This window comes from Urocitellus parryii, chromosome 9, assembly GCF_045843805.1.
Source record: "Urocitellus parryii isolate mUroPar1 chromosome 9, mUroPar1.hap1, whole genome shotgun sequence".
In the NCBI taxonomy this organism is placed as follows: Eukaryota; Metazoa; Chordata; class Mammalia; order Rodentia; family Sciuridae; genus Urocitellus; species Urocitellus parryii.
The window spans coordinates 8,351,883-8,369,832 of record NC_135539.1 but is presented as its reverse complement, the minus strand read 5'-3'; the positions used below and the strand labels follow the sequence as shown (position 1 = coordinate 8,369,832).

General features: G+C 55.4%; 1 protein-coding gene across 1 annotated transcript in view; it reads right to left on the bottom strand.

The window, feature by feature from the left end:
• Lmf1 (lipase maturation factor 1) overlaps window positions 1-17,548 on the bottom strand; it is a 32,812-nt gene extending 15,264 nt beyond the window's left edge. The window contains exon 1 of the mRNA XM_026385635.2: window positions 17,444-17,548. Coding sequence (XP_026241420.2) covers window positions 17,444-17,455 — 12 coding nt within the window. The 5' untranslated portion in view covers window positions 17,456-17,548. The remainder of the gene's footprint in view (window positions 1-17,443) is intronic.
• Window positions 17,549-17,950: the final 402 nt, after the last annotated feature.

Sequence of the window (17,950 nt, the reverse complement as noted above, 5' to 3'; positions counted from 1 at the left end):
TCTATCATCTGTCAATCCCATCATCCAACACCTACTCATCCACCTATCCTTCATCCATCTACCCATCTGCCATCACCCACTCATCCAGTATCCATTTACCTATCTTTCATCCCTGACCCATAAACCCATTCTTTCATCTATAGGTCATTCATCTGTCTATCTACCCATCACCCCCCCACCCATTGTCCATCTACTCATCCATCATTTCACATATTTGCCCATCCATTACTCACTCACTCACATATCTGTCATCTTATTACACATCCATCTTCCCATCATCCATTAACTCATCCATCATCATTCCATCCAACCATCATCCATCCACAATCCATCCATCATTCATTTAGAGTTCTTGTGAGGTCTAGCTGGGCACAAAGATGATCATATCCTAGCAGAGGTAGAATGGGCAGGCACATCAAAGGTGCAGAGAAGAAAGGCCTGGAGCAGGTGCCTCTGCCTTCTATGACAAAGTGCTACAGATGGGTGGCTTATCAACAAGAGATTTATTTCTCACAATCTGGAGGCTGGAAGTCAACTAGCATGGTTTGTTCTGATAAGGGCTCACTTCTGGCTTGCAGATGGTCAACAACATCTTGCTATGCCCCATGTGGAGGAAAGAAGGTGAAGGGTCTCTGTGGTTACCCTTTTGTTAGGACACTAATCCCCTTCATGAGGGCTCCCCTTGCAGAGGTGTTGGAAGGTATTAACATTACCACACACAAGGGGTCAGAACTGGACACATGAATTTGGGGACATACTAACATTCAGTTCACACAGGAGGCGAGCCTGCAAGTGGATGGATTGATAGGAATGGCCTGAGGAGAGAGGCAGCCCTGAGAGCTGGGGGCTGCCATGCAAGGAAAGAGAATGCAGTACAGCTGACCAGGCAGCGGGCAGGAGGTTTGGCAAGGGCTAGTGTGTCTGTAGCAGAGAGGATAGGGAAAGGCCAAGATGGGAAGGCAGGAGGTGCCCAGGGAACCCAGACCTGGTGTGCAGGCAGGGAGACGAGAGACAACCAGATTGTCACTGAAGGCACAGGGGGCTGGCTAACCATAAGGAAGGGCAGTCAGACCTCGGGGAAGGGGCTGGGACCACCATCCAAGGCCTTCAGCTGACAAGCTTTCTTACCAAACCAGCCAATGACACACTGTAATGACCCCTAAAGAACATTATCCCAGCTACATGGGTCAGCATTTGTGGGGTGGGTCCCAGTCAACACAACCAATTCTCACATGGGAAGAACATGGGGACAGCAGGGGTAGTGCACAGTCAGTGGTTCCCTAGCTACTCTGGTTGGCAAAGACCACAGCTTCTGCAGTCATCCAGGAGGGAGACTGGCCAGGAGCAGGGCCATGCACAGGGGGGAATGCATGGAAGGTGGAGTGCAGTGGACAGCTGAGTGGGAGTGCCAGGAAGGGCTGTGGCCACGTGGAGCTGTGGTCTGGCCGCTGGAGGAGTGTGTGGGTAACCCCAACACCTAGGGGACAGACAAGCGATTGGAGGGAGCTGGGCAGGACAGACCCCCTGGCACCTGTAGGATCTCTCAGCTGTGAAGCTGAAGGAGCCACCTCCTGGGTCAGCACCGAGAGTCTCCAAGGTCTTAGAGACCCTGGCCGGCTCTTGACACTGCAGGGGAGCCACGTGCAGTGCGGAAGTCGGCCTGCCGTGTCCTGGGGCACTGCCGTACACATAGGAGGAGTTGCCTGGTCAAGCGGAGTCTTTGGAAATTGGTGTGCTTGGACCACAAAGCACCGGGGACGCGGATGGTGTCCAGAAGGAACTCCTGCCTGGCATGCCCAGGGTCACGTTCACAGGGCACCTCTGCCTCGTCAGGTGTGTCTGGATGACCAGGACTTGGGCCAGCCTGCTGTAGGAGGCCCTACCTGCACCCACGGGGGTGGCTCCACTGGCTTCTGGTGAACGTGTCCACCGGCAGGGAGGCTCAGCCACTACCTTTGACACCATGAGCCTGGGGAGCCCCCCCCATCCCTTCAGAACCTAGGAGCAGGACTCTTTGGAGATTCAAACCAGGAAAAGGAGAAAAAAACAAAATAATTAAAATGTCATTCAAATGCTAAGCAGATATGAGACACTTAAAAATCTGAACTCTTCCTGCTGGAGCAGAGGATAATGGTGCTCCTCCCATCCCCTCCTCCTGCACTGCAGACACCAGGGCCCCAGGGGTCTTCCTTCCAGAGTGAGTGTCAAAGGCACAAAGCCCGCTTTGAGCCCCAGGCAGCCAACAGGAGGGCCAACCCAAAGGGAGCCAAGTGGCCCACAGTTGTCCTTCCACCCTCCTGCTCTTGGCTTGGGAAGTGTGCAGGGCTCACAGAAGATGCTATGGCCTCACTGTGAGCAGGGAGGGCACCCAGGCACTCCTCTCAGAGGTCCATGTGTCTCAGACCTGCTTCAAATATCCCGCTGCATGTGGGATGCCCCAGCCTCATGAACGGGAAGGAAAGCTGTGACTCAAGTGTGGCTCTCGACACCTCGTTCCTCTGGCTCAGCCCTCGCCAGGGTGATGGCCCCTCTGCCCAGGGGGCTTTGCTTCCCTGTAACCCTGCAAGCAGGCGTGGGGGCTGACACGGACACTGCCTCTAGCAGGATGGGGCAGGCACCCCGGCTCAGGCTACCGGGACCTCTGCCTTCTACCAACTGCCTGGTGTCCTGTGTCCCATAGCCTGTCCCATCCTTCCGTGGATGAGGGCACTGCTGCTAAGCAGAAGCGACCCATGGGTGCGCTGGCTCAGACAGACTCCCCAGGTCCAGCTCACTAGGGCAAATCCCAGGCCCTCAGAGCTCCCTGGCACCAAAGCGCTGGCACAGGATGGCACCGCTGGCACTCTGATTGCAGTGGATTAGGCCACCCACAGGCCATAGGTGAGCACAAAGCCTTCCGTGGGAAATCAGCACAGTGCCTCCATCTGAGATAGCTGCTCCTGCACTCTGTGTTCTAAGGGACCTGAGGCCTGGACGTGCGTTCTCATGAGCATCAGGGCGAGTCTACTGCCCGGCCAGGCTGCACCATACCAGCCCCTTGAAGGCCGCCTGGCTTTGCCAGAGCCAGAGGCACCACAGATGGAGCCAAGACCTGCCCCTGGTGAAAGTTCAGGGGCAGAGGGAGGGCCATGCACGTCCTGGATGCCCCGGGCCTTGAGCCGTACGCTGGGCTGCACCAAGGCCTCCACATGATCCCCAGCCGTCGTCAGCCTGCTGGCCTGACCGGTGGGAAACGAGAAGGATTCTCACCACAGTGAGGATCTGCAAGACCATGCAGAGCTTCTGCTGCCTTGGACACGGCTTCTCTCCTGGAAGCTGCGCATCTCAGCAGGCCACCACCAGGGAATTCACCTGCTTCACCTGGTGATTTCAACTTCACAAGACATCAGAGGTTTCACGTTCACTGTCCTTCTCTCCCTTTTGGGAAACAGGTGTGAGTGACAGAGGCCTACACCTGTGCCCCTAAGCAGCATGCTCGTGTGCAAGGGCAGCATGAGGCCAGCCAGAGAACCCCTCGGGTGGGAGCGTGCACTAAGAGAAATCCCTAAGACTGTTCTAAATGGGTTTTCTGCACCACCCCTGAATCCTGGAGACCCTCTAGGAATCACCTGACACCCACACACGGGAGCCTTTGATGAGGCGCTGTGAGGAGCGGCCAGACAGCTCCGAAAGCTTGGGCATGTAGGGGCTCAAGGCTGAGGGTTAGCAGTCCTGCTGCCATGGGCTGGGCGCGGACCAACAGCCAGAGGTCAGAGGCACAAAGAGGCTGCGGGGAGGGAGGCCTGCAGCTGGGTCCCGAGTCGGGGTCCGCCTGTTCCATGCTCTCTGTGCGGAATGACAGTGAAGAAGAAAGAACTTTTCTTTAGTTCTGCCCACACTGATGCCATGAGACAAATCAGGATAACGGTTCTCATCTCAGAGTTAGGACAGCTAGGCAAGGAATGCAGAGGACATGGCTGTTGTGGTGGCGTTCACGGGGTCGTGCTGCACTCTGACCCCTGTTCCTTATACGCATGCAGTCCTCCCAGAGGTGCCCTGGCTCAGCGAGGCCGGCAGCCATAGCCTCTTTCCATCTCAGTTTCATAGCCAACTCCTTGCTCTTCTCTGCTAATGGTGTCTCCACCCTGTTCACTAACCTTTCTCGCCCACGATCCCCAACACGTCCCCCGGGCCGAACATCCCCCAGAGTGCTCGGGGGCGGAACACTCTAACATGGAAACAGCTTTTAAAATAATTCCGGTTCGTCCTGTTCAGAACAGCTGCGGGGCCCACAGCAATAGGCTCCATCCCAGTAGCACACTTCCTGGACTGCAGGCCAGGGGCTCGGGTTGGGCAGTGTGGACCCTGAAGCCACAAGCAGTCCTGTTCTGAGGCAGAGGTGGACGGAATCTGTGTCCTTGTACAGGAAAGGCCCTGCGTGGGAGCCATGCCAGCAAGCTTCCCTTGTGCTGTTGCGCCCAGCTCCTGGTTTCAGCCCCCGGGAATGCAGGTCTGGATGCAGAGGCACACCTGACTCCCAAACCCGTGCCCCAGTCCCCCATCTTCCTGGGGGAGGGCTGAGTGCTCCTGGGTATCCTAGGACTGCCACGGACTGCACAGGCGTGGCCACTGCCCACCCCATGCCCTACCACTCCTCCCAGGAACAGCTCTGTGCTGAGAGAGCTCCTGAAACAGTGGCTTGAGCTCCTTTTATTCTTCCAGAGACACAGGTAACCCAGTTACTAGGGCACGGTGTTGCCTCAGGGTTGAATATCCGTGAGTGGGGGAGGTATGGGTCTGTTTCTGGACTGTTACACTGATCTGTTTCTAGCTTAGAGGAAGACTGTACTTCAGCTTTAAAATAAGCTGTAAAATCACGTAGCATAACCCTCCAACTCTGTCTATTTTCAAGATCCCGATTGCATAAAATTTCTATAATCAGTTTTCCAATTTCTCAAAAAGAAAAAGCAGCTCATAAGGGTCTGGTAGGCATTTTCTTAACTCTATAGATAAAGTTGGGTGAGACAGATATTTTCACAGTGCTGAGTCTCTTGCTCTGTGGACACAATACCTCAGGGCTTTTGAAATGCACATCAGCAAAGATCCACAGTTTTTTTTTTTTTTTTCAAAGAGAGAGGGGAAGAGAGAGAGAGAGAGAGAGAGAGAGAGAGAGAGAGAGAGAGAGAGAGAGAGAGAATTTTAGTATTTTATTTTTTAATTATCGGCGGACACAACATCTTCTTTGTATGTGGTGCTGAGGATCGAACCTGGGCCGCACGCATACCAGGCGAGCGTGCTACCGCTTGAGCCACATCCCCAGCCCCAGATCCACAGTTTTTAATGCACACATCTCAAACCTTCTTAGTCAGATTTATTATGAGGTACCTGAGGGATTTTTGATGCAAGTATTGATAGCATGTTCACAATTTTACCCTCGAAAGTCTGACAGTATAGGAGATGCCATTTGTCACAATGACCTGCAGCCTGTGACCTCCCTAACTCCCAGCTCCATCTCGGCAGTGGTTTCACACACATGCTGGGTTCCCCACACATGCTCAGGTCTGTGACTGACCACTTCACTCTCTTCCAGTGCCCTGCCTCGCGCTTCTTATTTCACTGTAGAGAAACCTGACATGATGTGGCAGCGTGGTCATGGGCATAGGTGCTTCCTGTTTCCAGGTTTACGTGACAGCGTTCATTAGGGGGTCTTTCAGATGCCCTTTATCATGCCTCACACTACTCTGCCGAGTCTTCATCATGAATGGGTGTCAGGGTCATCATCTTTCGCTGATCTGATAAAATGGTTCTTCATTGTTACTACAGCGAATGACATGAATTGATTTTTTAAAAAAATATTTATTTTTTAGAAGTAGTTGGACACAATACCTTTATTTTATTTTATGTGGTGCTCAGGATCAAACCGAGGGCCTCACACATGCTAGATGCGTGCTCTACCACTAAGCCACAACCCCGTCCCCTGACATGAATTGATTTTTAAAAGTATTTGTTCTCAGTGCTGGGATTGTAGCTCAGTGGTAGAGTGCTTACCTAGCATGTGCGAGGCACTGGGTTAAATCCTCAGCACCACATAAAAAAATAAATGAATAAAAAATAAATTTATTAAAACATTTTAAAATGTATTTGTTAATATATTTATTTTAAAATTTTTGTGGTGCTGGGGTTAGAACCCAGAGCCTCATGCAGGCTCGGCCAGTGCTCCACCAGCCGTAAGTGATGTTCAAGTGCTAACGCACACCTTCTATCATCAGACCTGAGGGGCCTCTGCTGACCAGGGCGCAGGCTCTGACCTCCTTTGGTAACGTCCTCATCGGGGTTCCCATCACTGTTACGCCGGCCACATGAAACCACTCAGGAAGCGTCCCTCCTCCACCACCTGCTAGGGTCTGCGTGGGAATGCTGTTCCTTCCTCCATCCGTGTTTGACAGAGTTCCCCAGAGAAGCCATTGGGGCTGAGGCTTTCTTTTTAGAATGGTTTTTCATTTCAAATTCAATTTCTTTAGCAGACGTGGAGCAACCCAGATTTCCTGTTTTTCTTGTATCAGTTTTGGTGGCTATGTTTTTCAAGGAATCTGCCTATCTCATCTGTATAGTCAAATCTGCTGGCCCAAAGCTTCCCTAACATCCTCCGAACTTGCGGCAGCATCTCAGACACAACTACAGCCACCAGGGGATATTTCTCACGGCTCCTCCAGGCACATGGTCCACTGTGTCCCTGGCCCCGGCCACGGCCCTGCCAACTCTGACCTGAGAGCTGCTGACCATCTGGGCGTGTTCTTCCACTTTAGATGTCGTTCTGCATCAACAAGGACCAGACAGCCCATGCATGAGCAGCACAGAGGGCCCCACCTATTAGGTGCTGTGGCCAGGAGTGGCTGCCAAGATGGGTGGGCCTCGGGTGTGTGGAAGTCAAGCCCTGCGTGTTGGCCAGGAGGAACCTGGAGACTCCTGCCACTGCTTTCTGCAGCCCGCATCTGGAGGGTCACCTCCACATGGGAGGCTGGACCCCATGTCTCCACTGACTCCGCAGGCCACACGGGCCTGTCCTCCTTCCAAGCTGCACCTCGCCAACACCAAAACACAGCGCCTCAGCTGTAGCAATACATGCGTCTCACGGAACCACCTGCTAAGCTCGTATCTTGCTCCATAAAGATTGAAGGTATCAGCCTCTTAGCTTTTAAAGTATGAAGCAATAATTAACACAATTTAACCCCAAGAGAGACGCAGCACATGCTGTCAGAACAGGAGCGGGAACCTGCAAAAACAAAGACCAGTGAAGAAGCACGCAGCAGCAGGGGGGAGGGGACACAGCGCCCACAGCTGACGACTCTGCGTCTCACCTGCTCTTCTCCAGAATCACGTTCTCCAGCTTCTCGTGATCCGCCTGCACCCTCTTTAGCTAAGGCTCACCCACAGCAGGTCCCACTGGGCGGAGGAAGATGTGCACCACTTCCGCACACGGCTGCTTCTAGTGGACGGATGTGTGCACACCCTCCAGGCAGGAGGCAGCGGGGGTCTGGGAGGGGGTGCGGGGAGATGCAGGCTTTCAGCTTCCCAATCATCTAGGGGTCAAAGTGGAAGATAAGCGTCTCCTTGGGTACTGTCCAGGCCTGAGGATTCCTGGCAACATGGATGCTGGCTTGATTCCCAGGGCTGCAGGGACTGAGTACTCACCTGCCGGTTCAGGAAGGTTCACAGGACAGAGTACTCAGGGCAGCTCTGACTGCTGAGGGCCTCGTGGAAAGCCCATGACAGGAAGCCCGGCCCTGGCGACAGGAGCCCAGGCACCACTGGACGAGGAAAGCATGAACCCGCCACAATTACCCCTGCAGGAAGCGAGGCAGAACCAGGTGTACAAGCACCCATCTCTAAAGGGCAGAACTAAGGTGATTGAGCCCCTCAACACTGCACACCACCCCGAGCAGGCACGTTTGCACATCATGCATCCAGGGCCATCCACTGGGAACACAGGCCAGGCCCTTCCCTGGGAACAGGGAGGAGGGCAGACACTGGGCCCTGCTCCACCTCTGCCCCCGCAGCATCAGGGGACTCCTTGCTGGCCCAGCCCATCCCTGTGATGCTGGGGAGCCTGTGAATGACCTGAAGACTAGAGCCAACAGGTTGCTGGAGTTGGGGAGAGGAGCGCAGGCACTGGAGTCCTGGGCGGGGCCACAGCCAGGGCTGTCCCAGGCTCCTTGCTGAGGCCCTCCTCCTGTCCTGGAGGCCAGTGGCCTGCCCTGTCCCATGCAGAGCAGGTGTGAGGAGGAGGTGGATGGCCACTCACGCTGCTCCATGGCAATGCAGCTCCCTCGGCTGCATGCCAAGGGCAAGCAGCTGTGACCAGGGCAGCAGATGGTCAAGCAGGAACCAGGCCTAAGCACCAGGTGCCATGGCAGCCCCTGCAGGCATACCCAGGGACACATCTGTGTTCTTCCTGACAATTCAGGTCCCTGCCTGGCCCATGAAGGAGGAACCACGCCCACATGCCACCTCTGTATCAATGACACACAGAGCAGAACAGGAAGCAGCATGCCTGGGGCCACAGCTGCAGGTGGGGGGCACCCTGGGGCATCCATCTGGGTGGAGGGTGTGGCCGAGCCCACCCTCTTTCCAGCACTCAAGACACATGGTTTTGATGCTCAACCAAGGCAACAGATGAGCTGCTTGGTGGGATTACTGCCCTCTGGCCCATCCCCCCTGGGGCTCCCCAGCTGAGGCCCACCCTCATCAGGTCACAGTAACATGCGAGTGGCCTGAAGCCACAGCTGGAAATTAGTAAATGCACCCTCTTCATGGCCCACACACTCCCACTGCCCAGGAAGCACCCTGCATCCCCTCCCCAGCAGCTTCCCAGGCTGTGTGGGCTCTGCCTGTGCCACAGCCCTCATGACAGGGGCTGGTGGACACATGCGCCTTCGTGTCCAGCTTCCCTCAGTGTGACTCTGAGGCCACCCTGTGGTGCCTCAGCCCGCCTCATGGCCCCCTTGACACTTGGAGTAACTCCTATAACTTCATTCTTCTCCAAACTGTTTTGATTACAAAAGGTCTTGGCATTTCCACACACATCTAAGTGTTGGTTTATCAATTTATGAAAAGAAATTCTTCTATCAATTTATGAAAGTCAGTGGCCACCCACCTCCTCCTCACACCTGCCCTGCATGGGACAGGGCAGGCTGCAGGCCTCCAGGACAGGAGAAGGGCCTCAGCAAGCAGCCTGGGACAGCCCTGGCTGTGGCCTCGCCCAGGACTCCAGTGCCTGCGCTCCTCTCCCCAACTCCAGCAACCTGTTGGCTCTAGTCTTCAGGTCATTCACAGGCTCCCCAGCATCACAGGGATGGGCTGGGCCAGCAAGGAGTCCCCTGATGCTGCGGGGGCAGAGGTGGAGCAGGGCCCAGTGTCTGCCCTCCTCCCTGTTCCCAGGGAAGGGCCTGGCCTGTGTTCCCAGTGGATGGCCCTGGATGCATGATTTGCAAACGTGCCTGCTTGGGGTGGTGCGCGGTGCTGATTGTCTTTGGGATTTCATGAAATTTGCAGATCAACTTGGGAACAATTCATAACTCAGGACCGTGAGCAGAGTCTATCTCCCTATCTACTTAAGTCCCCTTTAGTTCCTCTCAGCAACATTTGGTGGTGTTCAGGATGTAAGCAGCACTTCTTTTATTAAACATTCCTATATTGTAGTTTTGGATATTGTTATAAAAGTTACATTTAAGAATTCAGTTTCCTGTCAGTTTTTGCCAGCGTGCAGGACACAGTGACTTATGCAGTGATCCGGGACCCTGTGAATTGGGTGGGTCCCCACACTGGTCCTCAGCACCATCTGCACACCAGCCTCTCTGAGAATACAGGCCACTTTACTTCCTCTGTTCCAGTCTTTGGGAGCTTTACTTCTTTTTTCCTGCTTTATTTACAAGCTAAGATCTTCAATCCCTGCTGGTAGCCGTCAGGAGCAGACACCCAGCCTGGTTCCCAGTTTATGGAGTTGCCCAGCCTCACCACTAAACATGGCACCAGCAGTAGGCTATTTGTAAGGTTAATCTCTTATCAGGTTGAGGAAGTTGCTTTCCATTTCTAGCTTGCCAAGAATTTGTTTTTGTTAATCGTAAATGTTTAATTGTGTCCAATGCCTCCTCTACCTCTACTGAGATGATCGCAGTTACTTTACCCCTTGCTTCTTTAATCCGTGAATAGGGTGAATGGCATTAGCCTTGACTACTGAGCCAACTGAGTGCTCTGGGGGAAACCCACAGGCCGTCGAGCCTTATACTTTTCACATGCTGCTGTGTTCACCTGATTCCTGGAGGAACTGTCTGTCCCTCCCTCTGCTGCGTCAGAGGCTGGGGTCCTCCTCCTGAGACACTTCATAGGACACATCACTCAAGCCTCCTGGTCTGAGCTTTCCTACTGGGAAGTGCTTTTTGTTCATTTGCATCATCTCAATTTACAGAAATATGTAGAATTTTTATTTCTTCTTCTAGCCATTTCATCTAGTAACCATTTCATCTAAGTTGCTTAATTTATGCACATAAAGTTGTGTATATTTTCCTTTAACAATTTACTTTTTTTTTTAAAGAGAGAGTGAGAGAGGAGAGAAGGGAGAGAGAGAGAATTTTTAATATTTATTTATTTCTCGGCGGACACAACATCTTTGTTGGTATGTGGTGCTGAGTATTGAACCCGGGCCACACGCATGTGAGGCGAGCGCACTACCGCTTGAGCCATATCCCCAGCCCCAACAATTTACTTTTATTTATTTCTGTTTTTTTGGTACTGGGGATGGAACCCAGGGACACTTAACACTGGGGTCCACCCCCGGCCAGGTTGCGAAGGGCCTCACTAAATTTCCGATGCTGGCCTGGAAATTGCTATCCTCCTGGGTCATGGGGTTACAGTACACTACCACACCCAGCCTTAATGAGTTATTTTTGAAAAACCTGAGATTTGCAGAAAACTTGTAAGAATACAATAATGTTCCTGTCCCTATTAATCCAATATTACTAGTTCAGCTACCAACCTTATTTAAATGTATCATTTGTTTTGTTCTTTAGCTTCATTTCCCCATCTTTGCTGAGGCAAAAGTGACAGCACTGTGCACACAGGCTTAGAACACGACGGCCTGATTCCCAGACACCATCAAGCAAGCCCATTGATTGTGGTTGTGTGTGTGCAGCCACAACTCATGAGAGCCACCTTCCTGGTACGTCCACGTCTATGTGGGGGGGAGGGATGGGGGGCTGTCAACTAGAGCCCCCATGCTGCTCCTCAGAGCCCAGGACCTGCCGCCTTCTGATGGGTCTGTGTCCTCTGGACGTCCTCTGCGCTCCCCAGCACCCTCTGCTCTGCCCAGCTGAGGCACTCTCCCTGAGCCTGGCTTACATCCTAGGCTCACCAGCTGCCACAAGGGCAGGGCTTGCTGCTTCTCCACCACAGCTCCCTCACCCATCCAGCTGTGTGTGGACGCTAGGTGCTTCCTGTCTGGCTCCTGTGCACAGCTGTGAAGAAACAGGAAGCAGATGTCTCTCAACATGATGACAGGCTCCTACAGAGGTGCCGAACGTGAAATGCCGCACCAGGTGGGGTCTATCCTGACTCTAAGGAGTCTGCATGCTGTCTCCCACGACGGCTGTGCTGACATTCCCGCCAGTGCCAGAGGTCCCTCATCTCCACATCCTCACCAGCACTTGCTGCCTCTTGGCGGTACTGCTCAAAGTGATCTGCACAGGTGCACTGCAGTTCCTACCAAATCCCAGTGGCACTTCTTCCCACAGGATGGGAGAGCACTGCTAAAATCTGCATGGAGACACACATGTAAACCTGGGAGACTACAGCTAAAGCATTCTTGAGAAAGCAAGCAAGTTGACTGCCTCACACTTCCTGCTTTCAGACTCCACTAGAAAGGCACATCAGTCAGAACAGGATGGTGGCATAAAAACAGACTTGAGGACTAAGACGGGGAGAGCCCAGAAATAAGGCATGTCAACGGGTCCTCCACGAGGGTGCCAGGAACACACGGCAGGAAATGGACGGTCTCTTCCACAAGGGTGCTGGGAAACCCAGGTGGGAACAAGGCAAAGAACGAAGCAGGACCCTTGCACTGTATGAGAAATCAGCTCCAAGGGACTAAAGACTTTAGGAGCTGAAGTCAGAAAACTCCCAGAAGAGAAGGTGCAAGACACCTTGATACTGATCTGGGCAATGAGTCGCGAGTTCAACATCAACAGCACAGGCAACAAAAGCAGAGTTAGACAGTGGGACTGTATGAGCCCAACAGCTCTGCCCTGCTTGTGCAGGAGCCATGGAGGACAGTGGGACCACGTGAGCCCAACAGCCTGCACAGGAGCCACGTCGGGGACCGCGTGAGCACAACAGCCAGCACCAGAGGCGCTGGCAGTGAAGAGGTAGCCTCAGGGGTGACAGGGTGTTTGCTGCCCTCACATGGGATAAGGGCTGATATCCAGAGTGCAGAATGAACCTCCAACTCCACACCAAGAATTGAACAACCCAGCTAAAAAACAGGCAAAGGAGCAAAACAGACCTCACGGCTAACAGGTGAGTGGAAGGTGGTCAGCGTCACCCATCCTCAGGGACTCCCCAAGCCAGAGCCCCTGTGGCCTGTCAGGTGGCTGTGACAAAGACTCATGTGACCTCACCAGCTCACCATGCCGCTCAGAAGACTGAACTGCTGGAATGCAGGGCAAATGGCGAGGAAAACCCTCAGGGGGCTGCTGACCGATTCTTTCCCACAGCCCTCCAGCAGACTCACAGGAAGGCTGACCACCCCCTCCACTTCCGGTTGCCTTCTCTGCATGCCCTCCCCTGGGCCATGGTGGAAGAGATGCCACCACAGAAACGAGGGCCACGAGGCCCAGGTGAGTCCCTGCAGACCCCACTCCACATGGTCTGCAGCATGCAGCAGCAACAGCTGTGTCTCACAGGGAGATGGTGGCCTGTGCCTGCACAGAGAACCCCAGGGGTCAGGCCCTGGACACCTGGCGCTGGGAGAGGCAGCCCTTCTGTAAGCTCCTCACTCAGGCACCCTGCCTCGGGCCCTGGGGCTCCATCAGGATCAGCTTCAGGAACCCGCGAGCTGCCAGGGAATGTGAAACGCCAGAGCACAGTCCCTTAGTACTGGCTTTGAGTAGGACTTTCAGCGCCCCTGTGGCCTGGGGGCAGAGGCCTGGGGGAGCAGAGGCCTGGGGCAGGCAGAGGCCTGGAGTGGGCAGAGGCCTGTGGGGAATAGAGGGCTGGGGGGAGCAGAGGCTTGGGGGGGCAGAGAGGTGGGGGGGAAGAAGGCTGGGGAAGCAGAGGGGTGGGGGGGCAGAGGGCTAGGGGGAGCAGAGGCCTGGGGGGAGCAGAGGGCTCGGGGGAATAGAGGGCTGGGGGGTTAGAGGGCTGGGGAGCGCAGAGGCCTGGGGGAGCAGAGGGCTGGGGGGATAGAGGGCTGGGGGGGCAGAGGCCTGAGGGGGGAGCAGAGGCCTGGGAGGGAACAAGGCCTGAGGGGGAGCAGAGGGCTGGGGGGCAGAGGGCTGGGGGGATAGAAGGCTGGGGGGATAGAAGGCTGGGGGGATAGAAGGCTGAGGGGGGATAAAGGACTAGGGGGCAGAGGGCTGGGGGATAGAGGGCTGGGGGGATAGAAGGATGGGGGAGATAGAAGGATGGGGGCAGAGTGCTGGGGGGATAGAGGGCTGGGGGGGTAAAGGGCTGGGGGAGCAGAGGGCTAGGGGGCAGAGTGCTGGGGGGATAGAGGGCTGGGGGGGATAGAAGGCTGGGGGAATAGAAGGCTGGGGGGGGCAGAGTCCTGGGGGGGATAGAGGGCTGGGGGGGGATAGAAGGCTGGGGGGCAGAGTGCTGGGGGGATAGAGGGCTAGGGGGGATAGAGGGCTGGGGGGATAGAGGGCTGGAGGGGATAAAGGGCTGGGGTGGGCAGAGTGCTGGGGGGATAGAGGGCTGGGGGGGATAGAAGGCTGGGGGAATAGAAGGCTGGGGGGGGCAGAGTCCTGGGGGGGATAGAGGGCTGGGGGGGATAGAGGGCTGGGGGGATAGAGGGCTGGAGGGGATAAAGGGCTGGGGTGGGCAGAGGGCTGGGGGGCAGAGGGCTGGGGAAGCACAGGCCTGGGGGGCTATGCCCCACGCATACCAACCCTAAAGTGGACCCACGCCCGCCCACCCCAGACACAGGGCCCACGCCCGCCCACCTCACACACAGGACCCATGCCCCGCCCTCCTACAGAACCCACGCCCGTCCACCCCACACAGGACCCACACCTGCCCACGCAGGACCACGCCTGCCCACCCCACACACAGGACCCACGCCTGCCCACCCCACATAGGGCCCATGGCTGCTGTCACTGTCATCAAGTTGACGCTCTGCTTCCCACTGCAGGTTAATAATATCCAACCTAAGACGATATCAGTGATTATACCTTTTAGTCACCTGGCAATTTCCATCCAGCTGGCACTAACAGTCAATCAAAGTGCCATAAATGGCTCCTGAGAATGTACTAATGACTGCACGCTCTGTCAGGCTCCCGGGGGGCTGCTCAACTCTTGGCACCAGAGCCACGCACAAACAGCCCCACTGCTCCTCCAGGCCCCGGCTTGCACCGCCACACCCAAGAAGCTCCACCACAGTCTGAAAGGTTTCTCCTTCTGTGCTTACTGACGATCAGGGGCATCTGCGCTCGTACCCACCACCAGACAATGGTATGGTCTCCAGGGACGGCTGAGTGCCTCAGGAAGTACCCCATCCTCCTCCTCCACTGGAGAGCGGCTGGGAGAGAGGGGCAGCCTGTGGGGCTGGAGGCAGGGCCACTGCTGAGCTGCCCGTCACGTGCACCCCAACCTCCCGTACCTGCAGGTCCCCTGCTCTCCGAGGGCCCCATACACTGCCTGCCCTCTCGCCTGGCTGCCATGGTCCCACATACACCTGACTTGGGCAGGACACAAAGCCTGAGAAACCAAAGCACAGTGTGGGCATCTAGGGGGCTGCTGGCTGTCCACGGCAGTGGATGTGGCGGGCTATGCCCTGCTGCCTCCAGTGCTCTCCTGGAAGCCCCTGTCCAGGAGGACAGAGATGCAGAGGTACCCTACTGCAGAGGGTTGACACACTGGATTTCTTTTTTTTTTTTTTTTTTAAAGAGTGAGAGAGAGTGAGAAAGAGGGAGAGAGAGAGAGAACTTTAATATTTATTTTTCAGTATTTGGCGGACACAGCATCTTTGTCTGTATGTGGTGCTGAGGATCAAACCCGGGCCGCACGCATGCCAGGCGAGCGCGCTACCACTTGAGCCACATCCCCAGCCCCACACTGGATTTCATATCGGGCAAGGAAGTGCAGTGGGCACTGGGAATCAGGTGGCTTCCACATCCACATATGAAAACAGTAGGATCTGGGGGGCTTCTGGGGTCCCCACTGCCCAGAGACAGCCTCTCAGGTGCCCCTGGTGACTGCCATTCATACAAGGCACAGGTCAGCATGTCCATCACCCGGGTGCTGCTGGACCTGCAGTGACACCCTGCACAGGAGCACTAGTCGGGGGAAGGGAAAGGCACGGCAGCCAGCCTGGGGACGTCCACCTGCACATCTGTTCTGGTTTAAATGCGAGGTGTCCCCACAGGCTCACGTGGGAGGCTGTGTGAGAAGGCTTGGAGGTGAGATGACTCGCTTAAGAGAGCCGTGACCTGACAGTGCATTAATCCACTGAGGGATTACCTGGGCGGGAGTGCAGGCAGGTGGGGTGTGGCAGGAGGAGGTGGGTCACTGGGGGCATGACTTTGGGTTTATATTCTGTCCCTGCTTCCTGACTACCATGTTCTGAGCTGATTTTTTCCGCCATAGTCTTCTGCCAAGAGGTTCTGCCTCGCCTTGGGCCCAGAGCTACGGAGTTGGCTGTCTACGGCCTGAGACCTCTGAAACTGTGAGCCAAATAAACTTTTCCTCCTCTAATTGTTCTTGTTGGGTCTTTTGGTCATAGTGATGAAAAAGTTGATTGAAATAGCACCCTTGAGCTGAGGTGGGGGCTCGGTGGTACAGTACTTGCCCAGCGCGTGTGAGGCACTGGGCTCGATCCTCAGCACCTCCTAGGAAAAAATAAAGTTAAGTCCATTTACAACTGAAAAAATTTTAAAAACAACAAACCCCAGCATCCCTGCCCAGAAGGCCCAGGAGACCTCTCCATGGGGGTCTCCTGACTGAGGCCATACAGCGAGCTCCATCATAAGCGACCTGCAGCTGGTGGTAAAGGAGTGGCCGTTTGTGTCCTGGGAGCCTGTCTCACCTGAGAACTGGCCTGCTGCTCCCTCACAGAGGAGCTGTTTGCAAAGCTGGTCAGGCCAGGAGCTGGTTACCACCTCAAGGAGCTGGGAGGAGGTCCTGCAAGTTCACGTCCCCAGGGCCCAGAGGGCTCCTCACAAATGCTATATCGCAACAGGGTATCCTCCTGAGCCAGCACCAATGCCTGCTCAGAGGGGATGTGCGGCAGCTGCCCAGAACAGGGTGGGCAGGGCCACCTCCCATGATGCACTGCAGGGAGAGCCATGAGGCTACCAGACCAGCCCAAGAGTCAAAGTCAGGCCAGGCAGGGAACAGTGTGGAACATTCTAGACTGAAGGAGGCTCTGGTGGAGAGCCACGCCCCCCCATGGGAGCAGCTTGCCAGCAGGTGGCACAAAAGACTTGTCCTTTGTGCCACGCCTCCTGCGCCAGGGGGAGATCCCCACAGGACTTAGGGCAAACAGAAGCAGAGCCGAGTTTCCAAGGTGGAAAAGCAATTTTCTGTGATTATTCTAGTAGGAACATGAAGAGCTCACTAACCAGGATCAGCAGAGAAGGCGAGCAAACTTCGGCTGCCCTGTGTGGCACAGGCAGGAGCCACGGGAACCTCCTCCCTCCCACTTCTGGAACTCTCAGGGTGACTATGGAATTAAGAGTGGCAGGGCCTCTATCCTCAGCCTCTGGCCTCCAGCCTCCAGTGAGCTATGAAAGGCACAGCAGGGCACAGGCAGCAGCTCCAGGCAAAGGACACACAAGATGTCACACTCCTGCTACATGTGCACTGCCCTGCAGGAAGGAAGTCTGCACACACCCATGGAGTCTTGAGATGCCCCGAGGTCAGCTACACTGGGTCCCAAGGAGACCAGACAGACATGTAGGGTGGAGCCAGCAGCTCCCAGGTGCTGGACTGCGTAGGTCCACCTCCACCTCATTACGGTGGCAGGTCACTCCTGTCCTTGGAAAGCCTGACACTCCTGTGGGAGGACACCAAAAACCAATCACTGGCTCCTCCTGCACCTGCTGGAGAACAGGCCCCAGGCCCTTACTGCTTCCCACAGAAAGTGTCCTGTTTAGGGCCAGAGGGCAGCTGGAGGGTCTGCAGGAGGTCCAGCAGAGCTACCAGACATGTCTTGGGCACATCATTCCTGAAATATTCCAACAAAAGTCCTACTCACAGCTCCAAGCATGATCCTGAAGATGAGCCAACGGAAGGCCCACAGCACTGTCCAGGGCGTGGGGGTGTGCCGGGGCAGTCGGGACAGAGTCCACCAGGGGCACAGGAAGATTCCCAGGAACCCCGTTTCCAGCAGCTGCGACTCCCAGCCTGGTTGGGGAAGCAAAACACACAAAGGGTGCGCTCAGTAGGGCCAACACCAACTATGCCTCGCGCCCAGGTCAAAAGAGAACTCAAGACACCACCCAGAAGACAGACATGCCTCTGTGGAAAGGAGACCTGGAGCTCTTGAGAGCAGGACCAGGGCCTGGGGCTGGGTGGGCATGCACCCTCAACCGCCCTTCTCCCCGCACCCCATGAGGACGCCTTAAGAGCACGAGTCTGAGCCCATCACAGGCTGTGCTGCCAAGGGGGTCCGTGGAAGGCTTCTTGCTCAAGTGGATGTGGGAGGTCGCGGCTGGGGGCACCCTTCCCTAATGGAGGCTCGCCAGAAGACTTCACAGGAGGA